The following is an 18,403-nucleotide window of genomic DNA, read 5'->3' as shown; positions in this document are numbered from 1 at the left end:
GCGATAATTGCGGCCTTGCTGTTGTTCTTTAAGCTTCCTACCGAGATGCTTTGTTTTCTCTCAGCGGTCGATTGTGGTCCTGCTACTCTCGTTCTCTCAGTTTTCTCCCAGTTTTTTCACCCCATACTTCCTTGTTTAAAATCTTAACTCAAAAACAAAAAAAAACATTTCCTTCTTTGTTCTTTTCGTTCGTTCGTTCTTCGACCACGTATTTCACGCCATTCCCCAGATCTGTTTTGCCCTGTTCTTTTTGCTGACATCTTTTGCCCTGTTAACGTGACTCGTGGTTGTCCCTCTAGGCTCCCTCTCCCCGTTGTTTTTTTTTGTGAATATTTGATTGTTCTTCACGGTTCTGTTTAAATATGTTTAAACTTTCCCCTGCAGTGTTTTATTCAGTGGTATATTACAACAGACTGTTTTTCTTCCTATTTAAAAGGCACTTTTCAATTTCCTCTCCAACTCATTCTACTTCAAAAAAATATTAAATCTCTTATAATTCTAAATCACTACATGTTCTAAATTCAAATTAATTCCACCCCTCCTCTATCGTTCTTAAACGGATCGCAAACTTGCAAATCACAATAAACCCAATTTGTTATAAATGTTCGTCTTTCATTAATCATCCACTTTCTAAACTCCCCCCTTGCCCCTCCTCTCCTAAACTCCACCCTAACCCCTCCCCTTCAAAACTCTTCCCCAATCCCTCCCCTTCAAATCTCCCCCGTCCCACCCCCTTCTCAAAGCTGCCTCCTCCCGACTTAATCTCCCTTCTATCTCATACCTCCACCTCCCCCAACCTTCTACTTTCCTCTGCCACCCCTCAAAGAACCCCTCACTGTGCCTCATCCCATCACCATCAAACCTTTCGTCCTCATCCTTCCCTTTCTTGTAACTCTTATGTAATCTCTGACACACTATTAACTGCTCTCCCTACCTCCCCGCCCATCCTTCATCTGCCCCTACCCCACCCCTCCCCTCTCCTTTTTTTTTTTTTTTTTTTTTTGTATACAAGATCGAGGCTCGTGAAGGAGCAAACATTTATCACACAGAAAGACAAACCGACAAACCGACACATAACCGACAAACCGACACATAAAACAAAAAGCATCGGGAGCAGTAGACAAGATGTGGAGAGAGGGGGAAGGACACAAACACAACATTTGAGAGCAGGAACCGAGAGACATGGAGACATCGAGAGAACTGTGGGAGGGAGAGGGCTTTGGTGGGGAGGCATGGGAAAGGGGGTGGGAGAGGCATAAAACATATGGACACTGCCAGGACTACCAGGAAAGAAGTTGGAATTACAAACAAGGTGGATCTGGGGTGAATTAGTGGGGGTAGAAAAGATCAAGGTTTTGGATGGGGGAAGATAAGAGATGGTGGTGAACAGCTGTTTTAAAGACCTGGAGGGAGGAGTGGGATTGAAGGGAGTGTGGGAGTTTGTTCCAGAGGCGGGAGAAAAGAGGAATGAAGGAGTGAAGGTGAGCAGAGAGCCGAGATTTTGGCAGTTTAACCATCGGAGGCTTGCTGGCAGATCTTGTGCGACCTGTAGGAATATTTGGGGGACAGAGCACAGAGAGAGCTGGGGGAGCAAGGCCGGAGAGGAGTCGGTAGAAGACAGAAAGACCACCTACCTGCCTGCGGTGAGTGAGTGAAAGGCCCTCAGAGATAGCTTCATCGTGGGAGATTCCAATGATTCTGAAAGCTTTGGTTTCAACAGCGTGACGCCGAGCTCGGTGTGAGGCAGGAGCACCAGCCCATAGGGGAGAACAGTATTCCATTGAGCTGCGGATGAAAGCCTTGTATGTGGTGAGGAGCTCAGGTGTGCCTAGGAAGGACTTCGCACGACGGAGGATGCCCAGTCGGCGACTGGCTTTGCAGGCCAGCTTGGAAATGTGGTTTTCCCAAGAAAGATCATGGCAGATAGTGAGACCCAAAAGCTTGAGCGACAGAACTTCTTGGAGAGGATTGTTGAGAAAGTAGATGGTAGGGTTATCCAGTCGATCTTTTCGGAGAGACATAGTAAGAGTGTGAGATTTGTCAGGATTGAAAGACATGTTCCACTTGTTTGACCAGTCTGTGATTTTGTCCAGGTCTTTTAGAGAGTGAGGAGGCTTCAGACTGCCGATCTGAGGGAAGAGGAATGGAGCGGCAGAGAGTGGAGTCATCAGCAAAGAGATAGAGAGGATTTTCCAGAGAGTCGGAGAGATCATTGATAAAGACCAGAAAAAGCACAGGGCCCAGCACACTGCCTTGGGGAACTCCAGCCTGAACAGGAAGGGGAGATGAGAGAAATCCATTCAGGGCCACACGTTGACTACGACCAGAGAGGAAGTCCGCAAGCCATGCATGGAGATTTCCATGGATACCATAGGAGTAGAGTTTGGTGAGCAGAGCTGGGTGCCAGACCGTATCGAAGGCACGTGATATGTCGAGGGAGACAGCTCTGATTTCCTGTTTGGCATTGAGGACCTCCATGCATTGTTGAGACAGGAGAAGCAGCATGTCCAGAGTAGAGTGACCTGGTCTGAATCCAAATTGATGATCAGAGATCAAGCCATTGGAGAAGAGGAAAGATTTCATATCCGAAGCAATGATGGATTCCATGACTTTGCTGATAATTGGGAGCAGGCTGATTGGTCTGTAGTTAAAAGGATCTGTTTTTGCACCTTTTTTGTGTAAAGCGGTAATGTTTGCTGATTTCCAGGATGCTGGCAGATGACCTTGAGCAAAAGATAGGGTGAAAAGAACAGAGAGAGGGTGAGATAGAGCGGCAGAGCAGGATTTTAGGACCCGTGGGCTGATGCCGTCTGGTCCAGTTGCAGAATCGGAGTCGAGGTTAGACAAAAACTCCTCCACCTTGTCAGGAGAGAAGGACACAGAGTCCAGGAGCAGTTGCGTTCGACTGGGAAAGGTGGGAACAGAGAGAGATGGGTTTGGGACTAAAGATTTTGAGGCAAACACAGAGTTGAGGCATTCGGCTTTGTCACGTGCGATGTCAACTGTGTGGCCATTTGAGGTAAGGGAGGGGATGGAGGGGGAACAAACACCAGAAACGGATTTGACCAGACGCCACCAGGATTTGGAGGAAGGAGACAGGTTTGAGAGTTCGTCCTTGAGTGAGGAGTGATAGTGCTTCCTGGCACTCCTGAGGGTAGACACACACTTGTTCCGAGCTTGGTGGAAGGAACTGAGATTGCCTTCAGTTGGATTAGCCTTCCAAGAGGCAAAGGCAAGTTGTTTCAGGGCAACTGCCTCACCACAAGATTCGGTGTACCATGGACGGGAGGAAGGGTAAGACAACTGAAGACGAGATGGGATAAATCTGTGCATGAGAGAGATCAGTTTGCTTTGGAAGAATTCCCAGGAAGAATTGATGTCAGAGGCAGTGGAGATGGGAGACCAATCCAGACGATTGATGGCTGCTTGAAGCCCGTCCCAGTCGGCCTGAGTGAAATGCCAGACTCTTCGACGCTGAGGAGGCTCTCTGAGAATGGCCAGAGAGATGTCCACTTTCACAAGCACATGATCAGAAGAACCGATTGGAGCAGAAGAAGAGCAGCAGACATTAGCAGGGAAGTTTGTCATAACCAAATCTAGAAGAGAAGAAACTGCTCCCCCTCTCTCCTTATTCACGATATGGACCTCAAACATCCGAGGCCTTTGCTCAAACCTGATTGATCTCTCCATTCAGGTTGCTTCTGACAATCCAGACTTGATCTGCTTAACAGAAACTTTCCTCCTTCAAGATGTCTCTGATTCCTTAATATCTCTTCCTGGTTACTCCCTCCTCCGGTCTGATAGACCTGAGCCTCGTCCTGGTGGTGGGGTTGCTATCTTTATCAAAAACTCTCTTCCTCACTCTCCTTGCACTGCCCTCTCTCCACCCCACCCCCAGGAGTACCTCTGGCTACGGCTTCCTCTCCGCTCCCACCTTTTGTTCATATGTGTTCTGTACCGTCCTCCAAACAGTGATGACTCCAAATTTACATGTCGCTGTCTGACAACATGGACCAACTTCTATCAACTCATCCCAACTCTCTCTTCCTCATATGTGGCGACTTCAACTGTCATCATGCCAGCTGGCTGGGTGTGGGTACCTCTCTCACCAGCCATGGCACCTCAGCAAAGGACTTCTGTGACTCATTGGGACTGACACAATCTGTCAATTTCCCGACCCGGATCTCAGTCAATGTAGTATCTTCTCTTCTCGACTTGGTTATGACAAACTTCCCTGCTAATGTCTGCTGCTCTTCTTCTGCTCCAATCGGTTCTTCTGATCATGTGCTTGTTAAAGTGGACTTCTCTCTGGCCATTCTCAGAGAGCCTCCTCAGCATCGACGAGTCTGGCATTTCACTCAGGCCGACTGGCACGGGCTGCAAGCAGCCATCAATCATCTGAACTGGTCTCCCATCTCCACTGCCTCTGACATCAATTCTTCCTGGGAATTCTTCCAAAGCAAACTGCTCTCTCTCATGCGCAGATTTATCCCATCTCGTCTTCAGTTGTCTTACCCTTCCTCCCGTCCATGGTGCACTGAATCTTGTGGTGAGGCAGTTGCCCTGAAACAACTTGCCTTTGCCTCTTGGAAGGAACATCCAACTGAAGGTAATCTCAGTTCCTTCTACCAAGTTCGGAACAAGTGTGTGTCTACCCTCAGGGGTGCCAGAAAGCACCATCTCTCCACATTCAAGAATGAACTCTCAAACCTGTCTCCTTCCTCCAAATCCTGGTGGCGTCTGGTCAAATCCGTTTCTGGTGTTTGTTCACCCTCCATCCCCTCCCTCACCTCAAATGGCAACACAGTTGACACCGCACGTGACAAAGCCGAATGCCTCAACTCTGTGTTTGCCTCAAAATCTTGTGTCCCAAACCCATCTCTCTCTGTTCCCACCTTACCCAGTCGAACCCAACTGCTCCTGGACTCTGTGTCCTTCCCTCCTGACAAGGTGGAGAAGTTTTTGTCAAACCTCGACTCTGATTCTGCAACTGGACCAGACGGCATCAGTCCACAGGTCCTAAAATCCTGCTCTGCGGCTCTATCTCACCCTCTCTCTGTTCTTTTCACCTTCTCTTTTGCTCAAGGTCATCTGCGAGCATCTTGGAAATCAGCAAACATTACCGCTTTTCACAAAAAGGTGCAAAAACAGATCCTTGCAACGACAGTCTAATCAGCCTGCTCCCAATTATCAGCAAAGTCATGGAATCCATCATTGCTTCGGATATCAAATCCTTCCTCTTCTCCAATGGCTTGATCTCCAATCATCAATTTGGATTCAGACCAGGTCATTCTACTCTGGACATGTTGCTTCTGCTGTCTCAACAATGGATGGAGGTCCTCAATGCCAAACAGGAAATCAGAGCTGTCTCCCTTGACATATCACGTCCCTTCGATACGGTCTGGCACCCAGCTCTGCTCACCAAACTCTCCTCCTATGGTATCCATGGAAATCTCCCCGCTTGGCTTGCGGACTTCCTCTCTGGTCGTAGTCAACGTGTGGCCCTGAATGGATTTCTCTCATCTCCCCTTCCTGTTCTGGCTGGAGTTCCCCAAGGTAGTGTTCTGGGCCCTGTGCTTTTTCTGGTCTTCATCAATGATCTCTCCGACTCTCTGGAAAATCCTCTCTATCTCTTTGCTGAAGACTCCACTCTCTGCCGCTCCATTGCTCATCCCTCAGATCGGCAGCCTGCAGCCTCCGCACTCTCTGCAGACCTGGACAAAATCATAGGCTGGTCAAACAAGTGGAACATATCTTTCATTCCTGACAAATCTCACACTCTTACTATGTCTCTCCGAAAGGACCGACTGGAAAGCCCTCCCATCTACTTTCTCAACAATCCTCTGCAAGAAGTTCTGTCGCTCAAGCTTTTGGGTCTCACTATCTGCCATGATCTTTCTTGGGAAAACCACATTGCCAAGCTGGCCTCCAAAGCCAGTCGCCGACTGGGCATCCTCCATCGTGCGAAGTCCTTTCTTGGCACACCTGAGCTCCTCACCACATACAAGGCTTTCATCCGCAGCTCAATGGAATACTGTTCCCCCCTCTGGGCCGGTGCTCCTGCCTCACACCGAGCTCGGCTTCACACTGTTGAAGCCAAAGCTTTCAGAATCATTGGAATCTCCTGCGATGAAGCTAACTCCGAGGGCCTTTCACTCACTCACCGCAGGCAGGTTGGTGGTCTTTCTGTCTTCTACCGACTCCTCTCCGGCCTTGCTCCCCCAGCTCTCTCTGTGCTCTGTCCCCCAAATATTCCTACAGGTCGCACAAGATCTGCCAGCAGCCCTCTTATGGTTAAACTGCCAAAATCTAGGCTCTCTGCTCACCTTCACTCTTTCATTCCCCTTTTTTCCTGCCTCTGGAACAAACTCCCCCACTCCCTTCAATCCCACTCCTCCCTACAGGTCTTTAAAACAGCTGTTCACCACCATCTCTTATCTTCCCCCATCCAAAACCTTGATCTTTTCTACCCCCGCTAATTCACTCCAGATACACTTTTTCGAAATTCCAACTTCTTTCCTGGAAGTCTTTGCAGTGTCCATATCTTTTATACCTCTCCCACCTCCCCCCAAGCCCTCTCCCTCCCACAGTTCTCTCGATGTCCCTGCTCTCAAATGTTGTGTTTGTGTTTGTGTCCTTCCCCCTCTCTCCCCATCTTGTCTACCGCTCCCCTTATTTTGTGTTTTATGTGTCGGTTTGACTTTTTGTGTGATTAATGTTAGCTCTTTCACGAGCCTCGATCTTGTATACAAAAAAATACAAAAAACGAAAACCTGCCATTCAGTGATATCCAGAGCTGAAGCCATAGGTTGCACAAATAGGCAATACATTGTGATTAATTCTCTAACACGGATATTTTATCACTGCATATTTCGCTTGGAATCTGATTCGTTTTCATTTAAATTTGTAGTGTTAACAGGGCTGGCATTAACGGCAGTCCCACTGACTGGGACAGGCAGTTCTGTCCATCGGATAAGTGAAATCTTCAGAAGGCTGTCTGAAGAACAGGTCACTTTTACCACCCAGGAGTTTAATAAACTTGACGTATCTTAACGTTGAACATAGTTTTTTTCCATGCAAAGTCAAGGTTTAGGGGGTGACTGTTAGGGTAAAAGACATTAAAACATTTTTCACTCTTGGGAAGAGCATCAACTGAATTGAGCTGGGTTTCTGCCCTCTGATGTGGAAATTCCACTTTGCATGTTTAAATCCATGCTGATTAGAGTTTGGTTCAAGTCCCGATGCAGATCCATCCTATCAGTGGGATACAACACCCAAACTGTTCAGTCTGGCAGTGGTATTCGCTCTTCCGTGTACCATTCTAGTTGCACAGACCATTCTGTGTGTGATGAAAAGTCGACATTAAGCCAGTTGTTGGCTTGATACACATTACTGTCTGGTTGGGGTGGTCCCTGTGGAGATGGGTGTTGTTGCATATGTAACCAGCTATGAGAGTGGGAGACGGTCATACTCGCTTCTATGATTCTATGAGAGCTGGGTAAGTATTTGTTGTTTAGTAGTAGTTTGCTTCACTTAAAATGTATTGCAATGCTTTCCTTGTATACAACAACAACAACATGCATTTTAAGGCCATTTTCCCTGCTAGAGCTGGGGTTAGCCTTGCGGTCCCCATGACAATCTTCTCCATCTTGCCCTATTTTCTGCATCTCGCCTTGTTAACCCCCTTGCCCGCATTTCTTCTTCCACCATCTTTAGCCGAGTCTTTCTCGGTCTTCTCCGTCCTCTACTTCCTTCTACATTCATTTCTATCACTCTTCTCAACCAGTCACTTTCGTCCTTCCTCAACACATGACGAAACCATCTCAACCTGTTTCTCTTCACAGCATCAATCACAGGCTCTATTCCCATCATTTTTCGCAATTCATCATTTGTCTTCCTCTCTCTCAACGATACTCCGCACATCCATCGAACCATTCGCATTTCCACCCTTTCCAACCTTCGTTGCTGCTCTACGTTCATTACCCATGTCTCGCTCCCATAAATCATAACACTTCTCACACATGCAGCATACACCTTTCCCTTCAGCTTCAATGACACTCCTCTCCTCATCAGCACGCCACTCAGTTCCCGAAACTTCTTCCATGCACATCTCACTCTAGCAACCGTTGCCGAGTCTGATCCACCTTCTCCATTCAGCATGTCTCCGAGGTAACAATATGTTTTCACACCTTCCAGCTTCACGCCGTCTCCAAGATCCAACTCAACATTTCCTCCATCTGCAGCTCCCTCTGTGCACACCTTACATTTGAATGTAGCTGCCACACTGGTTAATGACCCTCTCAGACCACTACATTTTTGATGAACCCACTCAGCGCAAATTGTACATTGAATGGAGTTCACTCCGACACCCTTCCTGCACACAGCACAGGGCCACTTCCCAGTTCTTTCCACCTCACCACATGCTTTACCACTTGCCATCACCTTCGTCTTTCCGATATTCACCTTCAGACCTTTTGTCTCCATACATTCCTTCCACTTGTTCATCTTTTCCTTCAGTCCATCCATACTTTCCGCAATCAACACCAGATCATCTGCATACAACAACTCCCACGGTAAACCCTCCTTTACGTTCTGAGCCAGCACCTCCATCACAGCTACAAATAGTATTGGACTTAGTACCGACCCCTGATGCACTCCCACCTTCACCTCAAACTCACCACTGTTCCCGTCCTTCGTCCTTACAGCTGTGCGCGCCCTTTTGTACATTGCCATCACTACTCTGATCAACCATTCCTCCACTCCTAACTTCCTCATTGCCCATGTCAATACTTTGCGTGGAACCCTATCGAATGCTTTCTCCAGATCAACAAACCCAAGAAACAACTTCTTCCTCTTCTCCATGTACTTCTCCTGCAACTGCCTCACTATAAAAAGCACGTCTGTCGTTCCTCTTCCTGGCATAAATCCAAACTGCATTTCGTCGATCTTCACTTTCTTCCTTATCCTCCTCTCCAACACCCTTTCCAATACCTTCATTCCATGCTCCAATAACTTTATCGCTCGGTACGAGCCACACTCTCGAGGGTCACCTTTCCCCTTGTATAGAGGGACGAGGGTACTCAGTTCCCAATCCACTGGAATGCGGCCTTCTTTCACCACCAGATTACAGATCTCTGTCATTCTCTTCACACCCCAACTTCCTGCTGCCTTCAACATATCTCCCACAACTCCTGTCGGCCCTCCCGCTTTTCTACTCTTCATTGCTTTTATCGCTTCCTCAACTTCCTTCTCAGTTATCTTCTCTGCCGGTCCTAAAACTGGGTTACTCTCTATGTTGCCATCCCATTCATTCTCTGTATTCAACAGCATTTCCATATATCTTTTCCATCTTCCTTTAATTCCATCTGGGTCCACAACGATTTGTCCCACTTCATCCTTCAAGCAACTCACCCCCATCACATCGCACCTCTCTTTCGCTATCTGCTTTGCAATCCTGAATACTGCTCTCTGACCCTCTTCCGAATCCAAGCGTTCTCCGAACATTTTCCTACATGCCTCCTGCGCCTTTGCTACCTCTTTCTTTGCAGCCTTCTTGGCTGCGTTATAACTTTCATGCTCTGCTGTTTCTGCTCCCGTACCCTTCGCCTTCTGCCACTCCTTGAACTTCTTCCTCTTCTCGTCAATCCTCTTTCCAACTTCATCATCCCACCACCATGTTTCCGAGTGCCTCGGTGGTCCTTTTGTCCATCCACATACCTCACCAACGGCTCCCAACAGACTAGCTTTCATTGACATCCAACCACGTTCAAGCTCAACCACATCATCCTCTACCCTACTCAGCCTCTCTTTTAATGCCTCCCTTACTGTCACCTCTTTCAACCTCCACACCTTCATTCTCGGTTGGTACTTCACCCGCCGAGCTCTCCTCGCACCTTTCACCCTTATGTCGCAGACAACCAAGTGGTGCTGTGAAACAGCCTCCTCCCCCGGGGATCACCTTTGTGTCCCGGAGGTGCCCCCTATCTCGCCTACGCACCATCAGGTAGTCAACGGTTGTCGTCGACCCACCTGACGTGTATGTAACAAGCTTATTATCCTCTTTCTGGAACTGAGTATTACAAATCAGCAAACTCCAAAATCCTTTCACCATCTCCATTTCTCACACCATATCCGTAACCCCCATGAACTCCCTCAAAACAATCCATACTCCTTCCCACATGTCTATTTCGGTCTCCTCCTACCACAACAACTTCCTTGTCTTTCACGTTTTCCATCAGCTCCTCTATCGCACACCAGAACTTGTCCTTCTCTTCATCGCTCCGACCAACTTGCGGAGCATATCCCAAGATGACGTTCACCAAGAGCTTTCTAATCATCATTTTCACCATCATCAACCTATCACTCACTCTCGTCACACTCACCACACTATCTACAAACTCCTCAGAAAACAGGACACCAACACAATTCACGCCCTCCAGGCACCCTTGCCACACAAACTTGTATTTCTGTCCCTGCCTCCGCTTCACCATTCTCACACCACTTCCCTTCCATCTCGTCTCTTGCACACAACATATGTCCACTCTTCTTCTGACCAATACTTCCACCACTTCTCCTGATCTCCCTGTCATTGTCCCTACATTCCATGTCCCAAACCTCAGAAACCGATCTCCACTTCGGGCTGTACCCTGCCCATATGTAGTTGTAATTGTCATGGTTCTCTTTTTGAGGCAATGTTTTTGTGGCCGGATGCCCTTCCTGACGCCAACCCTCTTAGTCGTCTCTTACGACACGCAGGGATACGGTGTACCTATTCTGATTCATGGTACACACTGGGAAACGTTTAAAACATGGAAATTCTGAGGGGGGAGGGGGGCAGTGGGGTGGAGGGGGCCCCGTCGGCACCACAAGACATCGGCCCGGTCAGCGCCACACCACGTCGGCCCGGTCAGCACCACACCACGTCGGCCCGGTCACGTCGCCCCGGCCCGGCCTCGTCCTTGTATCATGTAGACTAATGTTATGATTATAGTGTTATGTTTTAGATGCACCAGGTCGAATGCATTAAAGCCTCCTTTCTTGCGAGAGGTCTCTGGCTCTGATTTTACAACAATTTAATGCAATCTTCCTTCCTTGAGACGACCTCTGAAGGATGGAGAAGCTGATCCGCCTGGAGGGATTCTCAGGAGATCCGAATGTACCTGACGCTGCGGATCAGTTGAATCATTGGCTCAACTCTCTACGACTTTTTACGGAACTAGTCCCGGACATTACAGAGCCATATAAACTTGATGTATTATCAAGCAACGTCTCTCATGTCATCTACAGATACATCGCTCGTTGCCCGACGTATGACAAAGCAGTGGCTACCTTGAAAGCACTCTTCATAAAACCGCGCAGCACCGTCTATGCCAGGCACCTGCTGGCAATGCGCAGGCAGGACAGCTCGGAGTCCATGCATCAGTACGGCCAGGCTTTACGACAGCTGGCTCAGGATTGCGCTATTCAAGACAGTATGGCTCTGCAGTACACGGATGATCTGCTCCGTGACACCTTTATTACGGGTCTGCAGTCTTCTGCCATCAGACAACGTCTGCTCGAGAAGGAGACGCCAACTTTCCAAATGGCCTTCAATCAAGCTCGGGTTCTACAGTTGGCTCAGGCCATATCCAACACTTATGGTTGACCCTTCACGGCTGATCATGCTACTGCTCACGACGCGTACGCACGATGGCAGCGGCCCGGAAGCTGACGCCGGGCGAGCGCCTGCTCGAGCGGCCGCTAAGCGCGCAGTACGCGTGGAGAGCTCTGATGAAGTGAACGAGCTGCCGAGCTACAGCTGCCGTGACCTCGCCAGCTGGTCAGACCGGCAAATGTTTTTTTTGGCGGCAATCATCACCATCCTCGCGCGAGTTGCCCTGCCAGGGAATCGGTGTGCCATAATTGCGGGAAGTGCGGGCATTTTGCCAAAGTAAGTCGTGCGCCCAAAATTAAACGCGCGACGCTCGCAGGCGCGCGCTTGTCGATGGGAACCCGGCGAGCTCCGAGCGGCCTCGCTCGTGCCTTGGTGCCGGTCGAAATCAACGGACAGACGGTGGAAGCGTTGGTCGACACAGGGATCAATTGGAGCTACATCAACCCTCGTCTCGTGGAGCGATTCGGGTCGACTCCAGCCACCTCGACTCAGCGCGTGTGCATGGCCTCGGTAGCCCTATGGCAGCGAGCGCGCGGAGTGTGTGTGGTTAAGCTGGTTGCTAACGATGTTACTTACTGGAATGTTAAGTTGCTTGTGCTCTAACCTCTGCTCCGACATCCTCCTGGGTCACGATTTTTTGAATCGGCACAAACGTTTAGAGATGCAGTTCGGCGGCACTCGCACTCTATCCGTGGGCTCAGAGCCGGGCCCTGTTTGCGCCCTCGTCGAGATAGCTGTCAAACCGCCTCGACTATTCCTGAGCTTGACTTCTAATTGTCATCCGGTTGCCGTGAAATCGAGAAGGTATTCCCAGCGGGATGTGATCTTTATAGCCGCTGAAACTAAACGCTTTTTGCACGAAGGCATTATCGAACCCAGCCGTTCACCTTGGCACGCACAAGTCCTGGTCATCGACACCCTGAACCATCGTAAATGCATGGTCATAGACTACTCTCAACCCATTAACCGTTTCACCCAGCTCGATGCATATCCTTTATCCAAAATGGAGGACATGGTTCGCCTTGGTTCGGGCAGTATCTAAGTATAGAGTCTTCAGTACGCTCGACCTAAAAAGTGCGTATCATCAGATTTCGATACGCGCTGCCGACCGACCTTACACGGCTTTCGAGTCAGGCCAGCGGTTGAATCAATTCCGTAGAATCCCGTTCGGAGTTACGAACAGAGTTGCGTGTTTCCACAGAGCCATAGACGAGATTTTGGCAAAGGAACAAGTGGAAGATGTATTAGTCTACGTTGATAACGTGACCATTTGCGGCTGTAATCAAAAGGACCACGACTCGAACTTGCGTTGGTTTTTGGAAGTGGCTCGTAAATACCAACTGACCTTCAATTAATCGAAATGTAGCTATTCTGTGGGAACCATACATCTGTTGGGGTACACGGTGTCTGGAGGGGAGATGAGGCCCAATCCCGCACGCCTCCACGCCCTACTCGACCTTGCCCCTCCCATTGACCGTGCGACTTTAAGACGCACAATGGGACTATTCACCAATTACAGCATGTGGGTCCCACGCTTCTCAGAGAAGATAAGACCGCTCATGGAATGTAAAACATTCCCTTTGCCCTTGGCCACGCTGACGGCATTTCAACAACTAAAGGGAGACGTCGCCAGCTCGGTCGTGACTTCAATCGATGAGACAATTCCTTTCGTGGTAGAAACAGATGCGTCCGATTGCGCAATCGCAGCGACACTGAGTCAGGGTGGCTGGCCTGTGGCATTTTTCTCAAGGACGCTGACTGATGGCGAGCGGCGTCATTCCTCTATAGATAAAGAGGCGTACACCATGGTTGAATAGATCCGCAGGTGGAGACACCTCCTTCTCGGACAGCCATTCACCGTCATAACTGATCAACAGTCTGTCTCGTTCATGTATGACGGGAAGCATTCTCAAAAGATAAAGAACGAGAAGATTGCTCGTTGGTGCATAGAACTGGCTGACTATCGCTTTGAAATTAAGTACAGGCCGGGTATGCACAACCTTGCTGCTGATGTGCTGTCAAGGCCTGTCTGCATGGGGATGACCGTTGGTGACCTGCGTAATATCCATGCGGCGCTCTGTCACCCTGACGTGACGCGGATGGTTCACTTTGTTAGGTGTAACAACTTACCTTTCTCCGTGGAGGAGATACGACAGTTATGCAAGACCTGCAGGGTTTACGCGGAACTAAAACCGAGTTTCTACCAGCCGGCGGTGGGTACTCTCATACAACAACAACAACAACAACAACAACATGCATTTTAAGGCCATTTTCCCTTAAAATGCATGTTGTTGTTGTTGTTGTTGTATGAGAGTACCCACCGCCGGCTGGTGCTCTCATACACGTCGGTAAACCACGAGAGCGCCTGAATGTCGATTCCATGGGGCCTCTGCCCGGTAATCGGTACATGCTGACTATAGTGGACGAGTACTCGAGATTTCCGTTCCATGTGCTGACACGTCTTCCCTGACAGTGATCCGTTGCTTTAGGCAGCTGTTACTGATGTTCGGATATCCTGCTTTCATACACAGTGACCGTGGGACTGCTTTTATGTCTCGGGAGCTTAAGTGATTTCTCCTTGAGTGTGGCATCGCCTCCAGTCATACCACCGCCTGTAACCCCCGAGGGAACGGACAAATTGAAAAATACAACGGTGTTATCTGGAGAGCTGTCATGATGGCTTTGCGTACCCGCAGCTTAGCCCCGACCATGTGGGAACGGGTGCTTCCGGAGGAATTGCATGCGATCCGTTCCCTGCTGTGCACCTCCACTAATGCCACTCCTCATGAGAGACTCTTCCGATACCAACGTCACGGTTCCAGTGCTCATCCCTTACCCTCATGGCTAGCTGAGCCTGGACCTGCACTTCTAAAACGCATGGTTCGTCAAAGCAAATATGAGCCGCTTGCTGACCGGGTAGACAAACTGGAAGCGAATCTGCAATATGCGCATGTTCAATTGGCCGACGGCAGGCAAACTATGGTGCCGCTGCGGCATCTAGCACCTTGTGGTGGGATGGGCGAAACGGAAGCTGACTCGACTACCCCCGTCCTGCCCGACTCGAGCCCTGCCGAGGCTACGGGAGGTGACGCTGCCTCGCAGTACGAAATCATGTCTCCCTTGCCTCAGGCCGTGGACTCGTCCAGTTCTGATAGGAGATTGCCGGGTGACGGCGAGCGGTCTATGCCTAGCGCCGGGTGCTATGGGGACGACAGTGTGTACTGCACTCGCGGCGGCCGACTGTGTCAACCTCCGACTCGTTTCTGTTTTGATTATTCCTATTAGTTGTATTCTTAAGACAGGGAGAATGTGATGAAAAGTCGACATTAAGCCAGATGTTGGCTTGATACACATTACTGTCTGGTTGGGGTGGTCCCTGTGGAGATGGGCGTTATTGCATATGTAACCAACTGTGAGAGTGGGAGAGGGTCATACTCGAATGTATGATTCTATGAGAGCTGGGTAAGGATTTGTTGTTTAGTAGTAGTTTGCTTCACTTAAAATATATTGCAATGCTTTCCTTGTATCATGTAGACTAATGTTATGATTATTGTGTTATGATTTAGATGCACCAGGTCGATTGCATTAAAGCCTCCTTTCTTGCGAGAGGTCTCTGGCTCTGATTTTACAACACTGTGTTTCTTTATTTTCCCTGCTTGCATGTTTAGATGCTTTCCAGTTTTTTTCTATTTTTATTTGTATTGGTTTTACGGCTTACTAAGTAGCTGTTGCACGTAGGCGCAGACTTTCGACGACAATGAATAGCATGACCAGGCAAACACAGCCGGTGACCTTTGGGAAAGTGGTGTACGACGGCAGGCAAACTACGGTACCGCTGCGACATCTAGCACCTTGTAGTGAGATGGACGAAACGGAAGCTGATCTAGATGTGCGATAGATCTAGATCTAGGTGTGCCAGCAATACTGTATTGTGACCTCCGTTTCCCTCTGCAGTTAGCCAGGCATTATAAGGAGAAATCTCGCCCTGCCCTCCTCCCCCCCACACCCCCCCTCCCCACCCCAAATCCCGCCATATGGGATACTAATGCAAGGGGCATCGAGCAAAGAAGCAGCCATGTCTGCTCTTTGGTATGACTCGGCCATAGTCAGAATATAAACTCTGAGACTCTGAGGAGGCACTTTAACCACAATGTCACCGAGTGTGGTGACATTTTCTGGTCTATCTGGGGCTACACATTGTAGCAGTGACAGCAGTAGCTCAAATTATCTGTTGTAGAGAAAACTCCTGTTCAGTGATCAAATGCGTTTGTGCAGCTACTTGGTATTCCTGCACAGAATCGAACCTGACAAACTCTACTGAAGCTTGTCTGTTAAAAGGAGAACCTGGTGATTTCCCACTCGGTTCGTGTCAAAAAATAGTATCTAGTCTCTCGCAGTGGGCTCTCCTGCCTTAAGGTGATTTTGCGATAGTCTTCCAGATTCCAGATCAACCGTGGTTCCGGTTGATGGTACTGCAAATTTTTGTCCTCGTGAAGATGTTTCCCATACCGTTTGATTTGGGGATTCATACGATGTTTGAAATCGTCCTGATGAGAGGTGCCCACCTCCTTTTCCATAGTGAGTTATCATTCCTCATTCTAACTTTATTAACGCCTTCTGAGTGGAACTGAGCAATGTGATTGTTCCCTGATTTATACTTTCTTTCGAGATCATTCACTGTAATGCAAAACTGATAGCACATGTGTACAATTCATGTGCAGTATTTAGAAAGGGGTGTCCTGTGAATGTTGGGAGGATAGCACATATAATATTGGGAACATTTTATCATAAAGGCTTTTTCTTCTTGAATACTTAAAAGATAGCAAAAATAATTTGTAAAATGTGAAAGTTTTCCTCTGTCGATGAATACTATCGTGTATTGGGGTTGGAGGATTGACTGTGTGGATTTAGGTTAAGTTATTCTGAAATCTGATGCAAAGTAGATACTGATGTACTTGAAGAAGTTAAGTCACTCAAACTTTTGGGCCTCACCAGCAGCCATGATCTTTCTTGGGCAGACAATATTTCCAAGGAGGCCTTTAAAGCCATACTGGGCATCCTTCAGTGTGCAAGGTCTTTCCTTTGCCAGTCTGAACGCTTAACAACCTACAAGGCCTTCATTTGCAGCTTGATGCAGTACTGCTCTACCCGCTGGGCTGTCTCCCCTGCCTCACATCTTGCTCAGCCTGATGCCGTGGAAACAGAGGCCTTCAAGATCATTGGAATCTCCTGTGATGAAGCTGAGTGTATGGGCATATCACTTTCACATCTTAGACAGGTCGGTGGTCTCTCTGTCTTCTCCCGCCTCCTTTCTGGTCTTCCACTCTCTGCCCTCTCGTGGCTTAGTCTCTGTCACACAAGATGCCACACATAGTCTGCAAGTAACCATCTTGTTGTTAAACTCCTAAAATTCAAGCTCTGCTCATCTCCACTCATTTGTTCCTCTTTTCTCTCACCTATGGAACCAACACCTCCAGTCTGTTCAGTTCCATACTTCCGCCCAGGTCTTCAAGACAGCTGTTCACCGCGACCTCAGGTCATCCCCCATCCATACTCATGATCTCTTCTACCCAAAATGGTCCCATTCCCAAGCACTCCCTTTTTCCCAGCACTTCCATGAGCCTCGATCATGTATATAAAAAATAATGCTTTTCTTGTTCCTTGGTTTTGCAGGTGAGGTATCGTGTTGAATGGTTGAAGTTTCAGGAGCGTGAGCGCAAGAAGGAAGAAGAAGAGCGTGAGAAGGAGCGTGTAGCCTTTGCGCAGATCGATTGGCATGACTTTGTTGTTGTGGAGACTGTCGACTTCCAGCCTCATGAGCAAGGTGGGTGTCTGATGAGGCCAGTGGAAGAACCTCTCCATTTTCCAAACAGTAAGGATGACTGCAAGAAACGTTTGGCAGTGACAAAGCAAAAAACAAAGGAAAATAAAATGCAATATTTCATTAAAATAGTGAAACAGAGTGAATTTTGATTATATATTTATAGCTTTTCTACATGTTTTTTGTTTTCCATCTAACCTCTTTTCTTATGACTCATCAGGCCATTTCCCACCCCCAACCACTCCCGATGAGCTGGGGGCACGCATCCTTGCCCAAGAACGATATGAGAAGTTTGGCGAGAGTGAGGAGGTGGAGATGGAAGTAGAGTCTGAAGACGAGATGGAGGAAGAGGAAGATGGTGATGGGGAAAATGATGAAGGAGGTGACAAAGAAAAGACCAAAGAGCCAGTTGGAAAGAAGGATGGTCCCACTCCAGCTGCTCGTCCAGCCCAGCCACCGACTGACCAGGACAACCAGATCCAGGATATGGATGAGGTGAGGGCATCTTGATGATTTGTGAGTGTACGTAGCTATGGTAGGTGAGCAGTTACATTTCCTTTTCTTTTTTGAGGGCGGGGGGGGGGGGGGGGCTTGTATGCAAAATCAAGGCACGTGGAAGAGCTAGAACACTGAATGGATGAGGACACAACATAACAAAAGGAACAGTAGAAAGAGGGGAGAAACGCGAACCCCAGGATTGAAGGACAAAATAGAGGGAGGCTGGGGGAGGGGTAGGAAAAAAAATGGGGGTGGGGGAGGGGTAGGAAAAAAACTAGAAATTTGGAAAGAGGTGGACTTGAGGATGTGGGGTGGCGAGGGAGACTTAATGGGGGTAAAAAGGTTCATGGTTTTGGTTGGGGGGGGGGGGGGGGGGGGACTGATCTGAGATACTGGTGAACAGCTGTCTTGAAGAAGCTTCCTCATTCGCT

The 18,403-nt window shown here is 48.6% G+C and overlaps 1 protein-coding gene across 1 annotated transcript in view; it reads left to right on the top strand.

The window, feature by feature from the left end:
- SF3A1 (splicing factor 3a subunit 1) overlaps positions 1 to 18,403 on the top strand; it is a 59,628-nt gene that overhangs the window by 35,841 nt on the left and 5,384 nt on the right. The window contains exons 6-7 of the mRNA XM_068104476.2: positions 17,327 to 17,477; positions 17,695 to 17,969. Coding sequence (XP_067960577.2) covers positions 17,327 to 17,477; positions 17,695 to 17,969 — 426 coding nt within the window. The remainder of the gene's footprint in view (positions 1 to 17,326; positions 17,478 to 17,694; positions 17,970 to 18,403) is intronic.

The sequence above is a fragment of the Myxine glutinosa genome, chromosome 14, assembly GCF_964187855.1.
Source record: "Myxine glutinosa chromosome 14, kmMyxGlut1.1, whole genome shotgun sequence".
NCBI lineage: Eukaryota > Metazoa > Chordata > Myxini > Myxiniformes > Myxinidae > Myxine > Myxine glutinosa.
This window is presented reverse-complemented; position numbering and strand designations above follow the sequence as displayed.